Below are 14,480 nucleotides of genomic sequence, written 5' to 3'. Positions count from 1 at the left end.
TAGAAACAGTACCACCTGGATGACAAATTATACAGTCACCCTATCTTTATATGTAATTGTATTCATTACTTATCTATCCACAGAATACTGCAAATACAAGCAAATAAATAAATGTAAGTCTTTCTCCTTTCTTGCTTTCATAAAAGATGTCACCCCACATCATTATTCTGCTCTTGATTTTTTCACTTTTGCTGGTGACCATACTACCATATAAGTCTAGAGAGCGTCCTCATTCTGTTTTAGAGCTGGAGAATATTACATATAATGAGGGGATGCCATAGTTTATTTAATCCTTAGAGCTAGACACTTAAATTGTTTTTAATCAATCAATGCTGGTATGAATAACCTTATACATGAATCATTTTGCATGTGTACAGGTAGAATATATTCTAAGTAGAGAGTCAAACGGTAGATATAATTTTTATAAATATTGCCAAATTGCACTTTATAGGGATGTTACCATTTTTGCCTTTCTACCAGCAGTATGTAGGAATGCAATGCTCTACAGCCTTGCCTACAAAGGATATCAAACTTTTGAATTTTTGCCATCTTGATATGTAAAAAAAATAACATGATCCCTCTATTGGAAAAGGGTAAGAAAAGAAGACCAGAAGGAGGAAATCCTGTAAGAAAATAATGTGAAGGTTGCCCACATCAATTCAAATCTTGCTCCACTGGCAAGAACTACATCAAGTGCACTTGCCTAGCAACAATGAGACTGGAAATTTAATTTCCAGTTAGGCAGGCTTTTGCCCAGGAAAAAGGAAAGGATTGCTTTAGAAGGACAATCAGCAGTCTCTACTAGTTTGTCCCTCTGACCACCTAAATAACTATGTGTATCTTTCTCCTTACAGAACACTGTCACCCCTAAAGAAGATAGTTCAATTTTTCATTCAGTTTCTATATCAGATCGCTTCTCAGCCTTTTGGCTAAGATCAAGTGTAGTTTTTATATCAGTTCAAAATCCAGGATGTCTGATGATGCACAGTCTTCTCCATTAATTAGAATGTGGATTTTCATGGTCTAGAAACATATAAACTATAAAATATATTATCTGCTTCATGTCCATACCTGTAACACAAAACAATAGTGGAACAGGAACAGAATAACCACAGTCAAAACTCTGAAAAAGTAAATAGGAAACAACAGCAGTTATTTGTCTGTGGCAATAGTGGAATTCTGGGCAGTAATGTGAACACCCACTACCCCGGTAGTGGAATAAGTTCCTCGGTTAAACCGTAGTTCTGCTCTTTGAGAGGATCTCTATTGTCCATTGTGTTCTGTGGGCTCAACCTTTGTCAGTACAGGTTAACAGGGTGTTGGAGAGTATTTCTTCTTGGAGGGAATGCCTTAGGGCTTGAACAACTGGAGGCTTTTGTAGGCCAGGATTCTCAGTGTTTGGTTTTTCAAAAAAAATATAATTTCATTGAATGTTCAGTAAACCCAGTTTGCTTCCAGACAGTTTCAGGTGCCAAGACCAAAACCAAAGTTGTTTCTAGACGTAGTTGTTAAACCTGCCTTATTTCCTAGCTTCCACACTCAACCCATTCTTAATATTTTTCATGATGGCAGCCTTGAAATCATCTGAAACAATAGGTTTAAATGAGAAGAGAATTCTATTAATTTGATTTTTGCTTCGGCTTATCTTTATTTTTTGTTGTTTTTTATTTGTGTTTGCCAAAAAGTTTTAATGGGCTATGAGAAATCTCTAAGCAATGTCTTCTCTTCTGCTATTTAAGGGTACATAAGCACTTGCCTTTTTCAACTTAGTGAAACCCCAGAATTTCTGGACATTCTATTCCCTTTTTACACTGACTCCCAACTTCACTTGTAATTCCTTGCTGAAAGCAAAAAGAAGCAGCCACACACACAAATTGGCTCTTAACAGATAACTCCACTTGAGCTACAAGTTAGGGATGTTTTCTGCCTTCCTACTTAATGTATGCAACAATGTGATAATTTTTCAACATGACAAAGCCTCCCCTTTCTGGACCACTAGTTACCTCTTCCCAACCTCTAAGAGAATAGTACCTATTTTTAGGTTTTGCTTATAGCAGTGAAGAAAAACAAACCCAGATGGAAGCTTATTCTAACCATCTTTTCAGTTGCTTAGCAAGAAGTTGCTAGGCATATCTGAATTAACTGAAGGAAAGTGCACAAATCTTACTTCTTTGTACTATTCAAAACCTGTGTCCTAGTCCCAACCTACTGAGTCAAAATTGTCATCTTAACAAAATCCCTCTAGTAATCCTTGTACATTAAAATTTGGGTAGTACTGCTCCAGCAGATGCCAACACAACTGGTATAGCAGCTCTCCTCACTAAACTCTTGTCTAATAACACCATTTCCCTGGCTAGGAAACTCCCATTTTTACATATTCAACTAGATGTTCTATCCCCTCAATTGCCCCCCAAACAAGCAACGGAAGTCATCCTGGGGTCCTTTTCCTAGCTCATCTTCCATTCTAAGTCCCATGTGTCCAGGTCGTATATGCCTTGCTGGAGAAGAAAAAAGAACATAGGTGAGTGTATGTATTCTGCTGTTTTCTAAGCACTAATTCTTACTCTACGTTTATTCCACATGTTGTTAGTGCTGTGTAACAAATTTGTTTTAGAGTGATCTTGTGTGTTTCCTAGCCTAGACCCAGAATTAGCCATTTCTCCAAGAAGCCCTTATTTCTTTAGTTCCTCTTAGGAACTGATATTTACAGATAGCATTCTAGTGCTAGGTATTCTCATTGCTACTGTATTGGTCATTTGGGGAAATTTTCATAGAACAGAACTAGGAAATATATACATATTTTAAGGATGAAATAACTCATGAGTTCATACTGGTACTCCAAATCTAATTTAAGTGTTTTTACTTAACCTCTCCTGTGTATTACAACTATATCTCCTTGTACATCCAGAATCCTGGTTCACAGTACATAGAGGATTAGAGAATCAGTAAGTTTCATAATTATTCATTTCATTCATTCCATGTTATACACACAACAGCCTCAGCATAACAATACTAATACCTACCACGCCCCAATATGATTGCTGAAAAGAATTCAATATTTTCCTGCTATTCCTCTCCCCATTTCCTCTCATTTTTGTAATTCTAGTATGTCTATATTATGAGCACATACAGCCATTAAAACAATACTTTCTTCATTTCATCTTAGTTCTATAAGTAATACATATTTAATGCTCACCATTTGCTCTTATATTGATACCTCTCTAGCCATCTTAGTTGTCTGAAGCTAGTTCTTTACTAGGTTTCTCAGGAAGTGCTCATGAAGACCATATTCTTGCATGTTCCTGTATGTTCGTAACATCTTGTGCCTTTTATGTTTGAAAATCTGTTCTGTTAGATATAATAAACCTTGATTCACTTTTTGAGAATCTTAAGTGTGGCTGGCACTCCATATTCTTGTGACATAAAACATTTTTGAAAAATATCTCATGAGAGCCTAATTTTCTTTCCCTTATAAATCACTTACTCTTTTTGCCTAATGCTCCCCAATTTTTCCTCCTCTAATATCAGGTAATTTTACTAGACTATATGCTGGTGTTGGTCATTCTCGGTCGATTTTCTCAGGTACACAGTGTGCCTTTTCAATATGTAGTTTCAATTTTTTTCAACAACATTATCTTTAATTATATTTTTGTACTTCTTCTTTTTGTTTCTTTCTTCAGAAACTACTATTATCTATATGTTAGATCTTCTTCACCTAGCTTTAATATTAGTCATTTTCCTCAAAATCTTTTTATTTCTTTTTTCACATCTTTTTTTATTTTAAAAAATGTCTTCCTTTTTAACTCTCTTAAGACACCACCTGCCATTTTTATTTACTCCTGGTTTCCTCTTAGTTTAATCTTCATTACTAAAATGTTATTTTTATTTCTAATTCTTTCCTGAGTTCTGCCACATATTCTGGGTGTTTCTTTCATGTCCTGTATCATTTTCCTTTAAATTTAACTAGTGTGAAAAGTGTATTAAGGCTTAAATAAAAGTATGTCATCTTTTCAATTTAACTAGTGATTACTTTCCCTTTTCTGATATTCACTATCAAACACTTTTTCTGTAATAATATGTGAGAACAGGTATTCAGCCATTTCCTCCCTTCTAGACATTTTAGTCCCCCATTGTCTCTTTATTACACCTCAATAAATGAGACTCATAATATTTTTAATTCCCCACCCCTCACTCCTAGTTGAGACCTTTAGAACATACTTACTTTTGCCCCTCTATCACCACATAATTCCTAGGTTTCACTAAGAAAAATTGGTACTTTTGTTCCATTTCTCCAAGTATTTGGTTTTCCTTTGCAATGTGTCTATTTTAGCAATCCTTAATTTACTACTTGTGTTATTATAATTCCTAGTGACCTTGTCATTATTTACTTACATTGCTGTGTACATTTAAAGAAATTACTCACCACAAATTTCCCTTTTCTTCATCTTCCCTGTCTTGATATGAGGTCTCTGTTCTGATTGTTTTATTGTCTGGTAGTGTTCACTCTTAGGTGATCCCTCAGATGCTGTGCATGGGTACATTTGTGAATCTGCATATTCACAAATATCTTCCTATCATCCTGACAGCTGAATGAGATTTGCGCTGAGCTGCTGGCTGTCTTTTTCCCTCAGTGAACTGTAAATGGTACTCCAGTCTTCTAGCTTCTAGGATTTTAGATGAAAAGTCCAGAGCCAGTTTCTCTGTCTCTCTGTTTCTCTCTCTCTCTCTCTCTCTCTCTCTCTCTCTCTCTCTCTCTCTCTCCCCCCCCCCCTTCTTCTCCCTTTCTTTCTTATCTTTGAGAGACTGAATATGCAAACAGAAATGGCAAGACCATATATAAAAATAAAGCTCTGACCCACAATCTGTAGCAATCATTCCAGGAAGCCAAACAACTGTAGCAATCAGCCCAAAATGTCAACTACTCCATAAATAACTGACAGATTCCCAAATTTTTGCCCCTACTTCTAACTTAGGTCCCACCAGCGAAAGCCAAGTATGTTCCCCTAACCAATCACATAGGGTGCCCCACTTCAATTAAGGCTGCTTGACAGCTTCCCCATGCCAACAGCCTCTAATTAGGGCGTACCTGAATTTCCTTTGTACCACTACAAAGCTTTCCCACTCCTCTGCCTGCCTTTGCCTCACTGTTTAACAGGTGATGGTGGCCAACTCCCTTGCTATGAAAAGCTCTGAATAAATAGCCTTTAATTGTTCTCATTTGGTCACTCTGTGTTTATTTCCACAACTTCCTCTTCTTTCTACTTCTCCCTTTCCTTTTCCTCCTCCTCTCGTTCCCCCAGCTCCCTGTCCTCCTTGTTCTTCTTGTTTTTCTTCTTTTTATAGGTAACTTGTTCCTTCCACCTGGAAATTTTTAAGATCTCTTTACAGTGGTTTTCCTCAGATACGAAGTGTGTCTTTATTCATTGATCTTAGCTGAAACTCCATGACCCCTTTCATCTGCAAATGCAAGTCTGTCCTTAGTTCAGGGAAACTTTTTATTATTATTTGTTTAATTGTGACCTCTCTTTTACCTGTTCCTTTCTCTCCTTCTGAAACTCCAAATAGTCATATATCAGGTCTCTTGGATTATCTTCAAAGTGACTTGCCTTTGCCTCATAATTTCTCTCTTTACATTTTTTGCTCTGTGATTTGAGATATCTTTTCCACTATTTGGACTTTTCCACTATTTAGCAAGATTTAATCTCCTGCAATATATCTTCAATGTTGTGTTTTTAAAATCATGATTTTCATATGTTTACTTTTGTAAAAATGTTATAGCTGCTTTATTTATAATAGCACCAAGTGAAAACAACCCAAATGTTCATCATCAGGAAAGTGGGTAAACTAGGTGTGGTATATTCATTCACTAGAATATTACTTAGCATTGAAAAGAAAAAAATTACAGACACGTGTTTAAAAAAATGTTCACCTGGATATACAAGTAGTATCCCATCTAGCAACTAGAAAGGTGCTCCAAGGAGTTTTACAAAGTGGAAGGTTTTTAAAGGCAGAAAGAGGGTGGACAAGAAAGTAAGGAGAGTGGATTATTTCAGGCAAGGTTACCTTCCCTTAGGGGAAGTTTTATCAAGCAGATTACTTAACTAGTGTTGACCAGGGAATTCCATCTAGACTGATTTGTTTAAAATTCCACTCCTGGGAGAGGCTGAAACTGCAGTATGGTTAGGTGTAAAGGCTTTGTGGGGCTTGTCAAAAGCGAGTCCATTTTGAATTTGTTATATATTTTTAACACATGGAACAACATGAATGAATATCAAAAACACTATACTGAGTGAAAGAAGCCAGACATAAAAAATTTATATAGTCATCCCCCCTATCCACAGGGGATAGTACCAAACCCTATATATACCCTTTTTTTCCCCATACATACCTACCTATGATAAAGTTTAGTTTATAAATTGGACACAGTAAGAGATTAACAACAATAACTAATAATAAAATAGAACAATTATAACAATGTACTGTAATAAAAGCTATGTGAATGTGGTCTCTCTTCTCAAAATATCTTATTGTACTGAATTCACCTTTTCACCCTAAAGCAGCACTTTACAGCTTCTCTTTGGCACATCCAAATTGCCAGCATCACTACTCTTGCTCTTTGGGGCCATTATTAAGTAAAGTAAGAGTTTCTTGAACAGAAGCACTGTGGAACCATCTCAGTCAATCTGGTAACTCAGATGGCTACTAAGTGGCTAACGGGCAATAGCGTATACAGCTTGGATAAGCTGGACAAAGGGGTGATGCATGTCCTGGGCATGATGGCGCGCGACAGCACGAGATTTCATTATGATGCTCAGAATGGTGCACAATGTAAAATGTACGAATTGTTTATTTCTGGAATTTTCCATTTAATATTCTTGGACTGGCCTATGGTTTGCCATAGCTTGATTGTCCTGAATTGCAAATGAGTTTATTCAGGAATAAACTCATTTGCTAGTAAAATAATTGGCTATTTTATTTTTGAGGTTGACATTATGGTTCCATCTACATGTAGTTCTAAATGTGATAAAACTAGTCTATGGTGATAGAAAATCAGAAATTGTCTGGGAAGGGTGACAGTTTACTGGGAAGTAGTAGGAGGTGATAGAAACGTTCTATATGTTGGTAGGGGTGGGGGTTATATGGGTGTATATATTTATCAAAGTTCATCAAACTGTACACTTAAGATCTGTGCATTTCACTAAATGTAAAACCTCAATTTAAAAAGGGAATGAAACTATGCTTTTTGTTCCATAGTCTCGTGTATAGATATTGAATTTAGTCTTCTTAAGTGCTTTTATTTATGTATTTATATGTTATTTATGATTTAAGTTGTCTTCTGTCTTCTCTAGTGGTTTCAAAGGCTAATGCTTATCCAGCCTCAGAGGAAGAGAAGTTTCAACACAATGGTTCTGCTTCCCCAAAGCTCCTCTGGTGTCAGGATGACCAGCAGGTCCTCTTAAGAACAGTGCCCAGCCAGGTCCTATTCTTCCCCTTAGAGGTCCATACACTTTCTCCTTCTTCAAGAGTGTGTTCTGATCCTCTTCCCTTTTGATCTCTAGATTCACTGTAACCTTACGCTTCACTCATGCCATCTACTGCCCACTGTGTCTGTCTGCTGGCTCCCATATACTCATGTTTCAAGTGGGGTCATATAGTTGAATTGGAAGTGGAGAGAAAAGTGAAAGAGAGAGGTGAAAAGCGAGAGCTCTGAGAAATACAAAGACAATTAGAAAGAGGTGGATTAGGAGACTAAGTAGAAGGACTATGCTGGGTAAAAACTGGGATGAGAATTGTGGTTCAACAATAGAGACCCTCAGATTCTCTTAATAAAATAACACCTGGAGGAGTTCCAGCTTCTGCCTCAGTATAGAGTGCTGGAAAAAGCATTGCTCTCACCACCACCACAATAATCTAAGTAATGTACAAAATCATAACTTTTTCTGAGCCAATCAAAGAGCTGAGGTCACAGGGCAACAACTAGCCTGAAACCTAAGGAAAGACAGGTGCTTCTAAACACAAATGAGATGCAAGCACTGGGTTATCTGTGGCAGAGCTTGGGAAGGAAGATGGTGTAGCCATACAAACAGGAAAGAAGAATTCTGCTAAATTTTAAAATAAATTGCTAAAGACGGAGTGTGGGCTGGCAGGGAACCCCATGGGAGGCACAATCATAAGGGGAGTTCACATCCACTCCCAGGGTCTTCTCCAGGGACTTCCACGGGGCACCAAGGACAAAGATTTGGAGTAGGGTGGCGGACAGAAACAGGCTGCTGGGTGGTAAAGTCCTAGAGGAGAGGAGTGGCTGCCACTGTAAGAAAGGCAACAAGACGCCCAGACCTTGTCCCCCAAGGAACAAAAGACTTCCATTGATGGAGGAAGGCAACAAACCTGTTTTTCCCCAAAGGACATGTGGAGACCCATTGCAGCTGGAGGAATAGGAAAAAGGGGAAAAACCTTGAATCCTGGGAGAGAACTGGAAACTGTTGTGCCCAGACCATTAGAGGTTATAATGCTGAGGGAGGATTAGGGCCACGGAGACCCAAGGACCCAGAGCCTGCCCAAGAATGAAGTTGGAACAGGACCCACCGCAGAGAAGCTGTTTTCCTTCCCCTCATCCCCACAATCAGTCTAGCAAGCACCAAGTAACAAGCATTCACTGCTGGAAAAAGGCAAGAGCTTAGAGTGACCCTCTCTGAGTGGCAAGAACACAGAAGGCCTAACTAAAACTGGACTTAATGACAAATGGACTCATGAACAAAGGAACTTCTGAATAATCTTTTGGAAACTAACCTAGTTTAAGAAAATATTATTCACTAGCTTATAACCAGCAGTATGCCTGGCACACAATAGATGCCCAGTAATACATTTATCTATGGAGAGGCCTACCCAACTCATTCCTCTATACCACCACCTTTTCGTTTTTTTCTATCGATATTTCCCCCATTATTTTTAAAGGTCTATTTTTTTCTACTTGTTTATTGTCTGTTGCTTCCTCTAGAACTGTGCTGGTCCATATTGTAGTCATCAGCCACATGTGGCTATTTAAACTTAATGACAAATAAAATGGAAAATCCCATTCCTTAGCAACACTAGCCACATTTTCGTTTCTTGACAGCCACATGTGGCTGCTGGCTACTGTATCAGATAGTATGGCCATAGAAGAGTCCCACCACTGTGGAAACTTCCTTTGGCTAGAGCTGCTGTCTTGCTCACCACTTTATTCCCAGTGCCCTGCATGGTGCTTGGGATCTAGTAGATGACCAACGCATATTTGCTGAATAAATGTTTTTAGTTCATCTGGAAAAGCCATCACATAAATGTAAAGCAAAGATCCTCTTTTGAAATATAGATGTTTTGAATATCAGTGGCTCTTAGGAGCTAAAATCCTTTCTTTGAAAAAGTAAAAGATTAGATTATAGGTTAGGCTGTATTGTAGCTTTGATTATTAATAGTTTTCAGTCACTGAGCACTTACCATATGCCAGGTGCTGTTCTAAATGCTTTACACATACTACCTCATTAATCTTCACAACTACTTAATGATGTATGCACTATTTCCAATTGCAATAACTGACATGCAAGAGGAAAGGAAGTTGCCCGACATCACACAGCTCTTAAGCAGCAGTGTCAGAATTTGGGCCCAGGCTGTCTGGCTCCAGAGGCCAAGCGATTAACCACAACACTAGCTAGCTCTGTGTGATTATTTTTAATAAGAAACATTTAGGCTCTTTTTCCCAGTATTTAAAACTTTTTCTCTTATTTAATTGCATCTAGCTAAGGCACCCTGAAAAATGTTAAATAATAGCTGCTAAAGCCCTGCATCTTTGTGAGTTCCCTGGCTTCAATGTGAATGCTTGTGCCATTTCACTCTCTCTAATGTATAATGCTACTGTTGTTTTCTGATGACGATCTTGATCCAATTAAGGAAATGGTCTTTCATTTCTAGTTCAGTAAGAATTTTTAAATTCAGAAATGGCTGTTGAATATTATATAATGCATCCCTAGAGAATATCATTTGGCTTTTCTCCTTTAATTTAATAAATTACATGAGATTTCTTAATGTTAAACCACTGTTCTTGGAATAAATTGTACTTTGTCGTGGTGTGGATTCTTTTTATTACCACATTATTGGATTTGATATCTTAATACTCAATTTTGTCTTTGTAACAAAGTCATAGTGAGAACAGAATTTCCCACTTTTTTTTTTTAGTACTGCTTACCTTGGGTTTTGCTAGCCTTGTGAAATAAAGTGGGAAGTTTTCTCCTTTGGGGGGATTCTTTGTTTCCCTGGGCTTGGGTGCCCCATCTCACTCCCTTTTTCCTTCCAGAGGTGCTCCACGGTACTACCAACCCTTTAACCATGAGGCTGTTTTGTCACACTAACTCTCAAGGTTTCTTGTAAATGGGGCTCACCTACAGATCCCCAACAAAGCCTGTGTATAATTCAGCTTTCTCACGTTCTGTGCATTGGCCACAGACCTTCCCATTTCCAAAGCTTTGCTAATTTCATGTCACTGGCCTTGCTAAAGTCTAACCACTGAGTTTGAGGTGGGAGTTGGGGGGTGGTGTTGATCATGGCAGAATAGAACGAACATTTGAGGCAGAGACTGTGTAGCTACTTGACACTCCTCTCCTCATTTAACCCTCAGAATCCTGGGAAGCTTTATTTTTATTTTGTAGATGGGAAAAGAAACTTGATAAATGTTATATACTGATAAGTGAAGGTGCCAGAATTTAAAATCAGCACTGCTTGATTCCAAAGTGATTGCTGCTTCCACTACCTCTCACCTCCTCCACTGTGTTCCAGGGCTAGTCTCTCACGTTGACCTGTATGTCCTCCTCTCTCCATTGGCAATTATCGACTGTACCACACTATTTTACATTACACTCTTGTATTTTCTATTGTTACTTCTGTGTAGTTCTTGTCTCACACAGAGCAGTTATTACCTGAATAACCTGTCAGTGCCTGTTTATATGACTCCAAATTTGGGTATCTTTTCTTATTTTATAAAAAAGGATAGCGGGAAAAGTAAAAGGAAAAGGTGACTAAACACAAAGAATTTTGATTGTGTTAGTCTTAGCTGTATACTGCAAACAAGTCCCTTTCAAAATAAATTTAACTCTGCGTGTTCTCCCAGGGGCTTTTTAGTGACCCCTACAAAATTAGTGCCTAAAAAACGAAAAGATTTGGCATTTGCGAATATTGGTCACCTCCGCGCTCAAGCACATCAAACAGCAGCAGGATGCTGGGAATCGCACCTGCAGCACGCACTTTCTAGCAAGGAAGGGTAGAAGAGGAAGCCCTTACACCCGCAGGTGTGATCCCGCTCTTCCCCCTCCCAGCCTCAGTCGGATGGAACATTCCGCGCGAAAGCTTTGACAGAGCTCCCACTCAGAGTCACGTGGAGCTGGAGCGTACTTGCGGCACCTTGCGGGATGACGCGAGCTCGGGTTGCTAAGGGGAGGGACAGGCGCCGCGGAAGGGGCGGGGCGGAGGAAGCCGGCCGGGGAGGCGGGGCGGACGGAGTGGAGGGGCGGGCGGAGAGGGGCGCGCGGGCGGGGAGGGCTCAGCGTATTATGGGATGCGGCGGTGGAATGGCGCTGGGCGCGTGATTTTGAACAAACCCGGGTCTGTGTCTCGGAGGCGCCGCCGCCGCCGCGGCTGCTGGGAGCCCAGGGAGCGCGGCGCGAGGAGGAGGCGGCGGCGCCGCCGGCTTTGGTAAGTGTCAGCCCCCGGGGTGGGGGCATCTGGGCGGGCGGGCGGGAAGGGGCCGGGCCCCCGCTTCGGGTGGTGGCGCGGGCGGAGGGCGCCGGACCGCCCCCTCCTGGAGCCGGGGCTGGTGGGTCGTCGCAGAGAGCGGGAACCTGCAAGCTGGGGGTCGCCGCACCCCACCCCCGGGCCGCAGGGGGCGGGAGGATCCTCCGGGCTCGGCCCCTTCCCGCCCGCACCCGGGAGGGCGGCTGTCACCCGGCAGCCCGCCCTTCCTGGCTGTCTGGAGGAAGGGCTCCCGCGGCTGTTGACACGCACACTGCGTGGCCGGAGGAGCCGGCAGTGTCGGCCCGGGATTTCTGGGAACCGGTTTTGCTGCTGTGTCATTTTGTACCAGCCCCTCCTTTCCCTCCTGCCCGCCGCCCGGGTCTTCCTACGCCCCTTTGTATGGTGTCTTCTTCGTGTGTGTCCGTTTTCCTCGCGAAGCCCACCAGCCAAATGTCATAATGTTCCCGAGGTGCACGGGGGAAGGGAGCGGGCCGGGACTTAGCTTGGCCAAGCAACGGTAAACACCAAGAAGACTGCGGGTGGACGAGGCTGGCGGTGGGGAAATAAAGTTTAAAGATGAAGACATTGGGTAGACTTGATACTCTCAGCCTCTAACAGGCTACGCATAGAGACGGCGATTTAGGCTGGGTGGTAAATAACATTAGTTTAAGCCTGAATCTACCGACTTTTATATGGAGTTGCCATTCAAGCAAGGTAAGGAAATGGCTTTTTCAACTTCTACCTCGCTCTTAGACTAACTTTTAAAAAAGACAGTAGAGAGGCCCTATTGGGAACCTTAAAATTCAGTTTGCTCATTTCAGATAAGTCTTTTAGAGCTTATGCTGTAGTTGAATGTATAGAAATTCAGTTTTTGAATGGGTGATTATCATATCTTTCTGAAATTAGCAAAGGTAGCCAGTTTAGTTTTTAAAAAGATACTGGTCTTATCAGAAGTCTTGCAGCTTATGTTTTCTTGTTGTTTTTGATAATTAAAAAATACCTATGTGCTCTTATTTATTAAACTGCATGATGAGAGGAGCTGGAAGGGGTGGGTGGGTAACTGGGGTCTTCTTGTTCTAAAACAAGCTGTTTCACTGTATTGAACAGTGGTAGATTTTTTATTACTATTATTTGGTGACTTAGGTCCTAAAAACGTGGCAAAGAATTATTTTAGCTTAGAGGTAAATTTTCTGTTTTAGAAATTGTTCATTCATGAATAGGATCAATACATGTTAAACGTAGTTGCACTTTAACGTCATAAACCAATTGCAGACAAATTGAAAGTCACAATGTTCATAGACAGAAATGATCAAATGAAATTAAGTGGAGAGATAAATAATTCAGAACTTTATTTTTAAAACTGGTTGTTTGACCATAGTATCTACATGAGGATCAGTGCCTGTAATTTACAAACGTGTTAGAAAGGTCAGACGTGCATATGGAAATAGCTCATTCTGTCAAAGTAGTGCTGACAGAGGAGGAAAGTGTCAGAGTTGGTGAATGACGTGAAAGGTCTTGATCATGTTTTTAGTGTCTGAGATGGGCACAGTGAATACAACGCATTCCATCACCTCTATCAAGTTGCTTTTCTGAAAATTAAAGAATTTGAGTGTATTGTCCTTGTCGCCTTCCCCATGGCTTTTGCTCTTCAAAAGAAAAATGTGCGGGACTGGGGATCCTGCAGGTAGCGCGACTTCCTTTGGTGTGGCTGTCGGGCCCGCAGGAGCACCATTTTTCGTTGTGGGGTGAGAGGTCTCGGCGTGGGCTGTGTGTACATTTGTATCTCCCTGTGCATTTGAAGGTTGGCGGGGCGGGCGGGAGGTTTCCCCGGATATGTGGGTGTGCGCCTCTCGGGAGGGGAGGGCTGGGGATGGGAGGAGGAGGAAGGGGGAGGTTACTGGCGGCGGCGGCTGCGGCGGCCCGGGCTCGGGCTGTCGGGGAAGCTGCTGAGCTGTGATGGTGATGACGAGGTGAAAATGGCGGATCTTTCGAAATACAATCCCGGCCCCTGACATACCAGAGGCGGCGGCAGTGGCGGCGGCGCCACCCGAGCTCCCTTTTCGGTCCCCGCGTCCCCCGTAGCGCTCCACTTCGGGCAAACTGGAAAAGGAAGCGGCTGGCCAGAGCTACCGTGCACAGGCAAACAAGCACCGCCCGGGCTCGGAATTGCCCGGGACCTTCTGGAGCCCCCACCTTGGAGCCGGAGGGAGGAGAAAGCGGCAGCCGCTGGAGGTAGAGAAGGGGGTACCCGAGGGCTTCTCTGTCTTGAGATCTCTTTATTTTGCAGCGGTGCGGGAAAGAATTGCGTTGTGAATCAAGGAATGACTAGTCCGGAGTGCAAAGAATCAGTAGCCTCATAATGACATCAACATTATTCTTTGAGTGTTAAGAGGGCTCGAGTTTGCTCTAATATCTAAGGCTGCTGCTGAGGCCTAGAGGAACCGCTAGCACTTATCATGATTTCCTGATTTAATTTTCAAAATATCCACTCTGGCGGGCGTTGGTGTGATGATGTTCAGCAGGTTATGGGGTTGTATGTTTCCTTCAGGGAGGCAGAGCATTGGCATTTTATTCTGCATTCAAGCTCTTGTCTTAGATCATAGTCTATAACTTGTTGAGATGTGGATGCTTACATTTTTTGAGCGCATAGACCAGTTTTGTAATGATTAAAAATGTTGTTGTTTTTTTTTATGACTCTGTCATCCAAAGAATGACCTCTTTGC

The 14,480-nt window shown here is 41.4% G+C and overlaps 1 protein-coding gene across 6 annotated transcripts in view; it reads left to right on the top strand.

The window, feature by feature from the left end:
* The first annotated feature begins 11,564 nt into the window (after positions 1-11,564).
* The window catches only part of LIN54 (lin-54 DREAM MuvB core complex component), a 63,227-nt gene continuing 60,311 nt past the window's right edge, over positions 11,565-14,480 (top strand). For 2 of the 6 annotated variants that reach the window (XM_033106546.1, XM_033106542.1), the window contains exon 1: positions 11,565-11,718. Coding sequence is in view for 2 of the 6 variants with exons in the window: in XM_033106541.1 (XP_032962432.1) it covers positions 12,450-12,471 (22 nt within the window). In the remaining 4 variants the exon portion in view is untranslated. Of the gene's footprint in view, positions 11,719-11,899; positions 12,472-13,687; positions 13,990-14,480 lie in introns of those variants that run through there. The other 4 variants (XM_033106541.1, XM_033106544.1, XM_033106543.1 and 1 more) reach the window with 4 other exon arrangements.

This window comes from Rhinolophus ferrumequinum, chromosome 5 (assembly GCF_004115265.2).
Source record: "Rhinolophus ferrumequinum isolate MPI-CBG mRhiFer1 chromosome 5, mRhiFer1_v1.p, whole genome shotgun sequence".
NCBI lineage: Eukaryota > Metazoa > Chordata > Mammalia > Chiroptera > Rhinolophidae > Rhinolophus > Rhinolophus ferrumequinum.
Note: the sequence above shows the minus strand (reverse complement) of the source record. Positions and strands in the feature narration are given on the sequence as shown.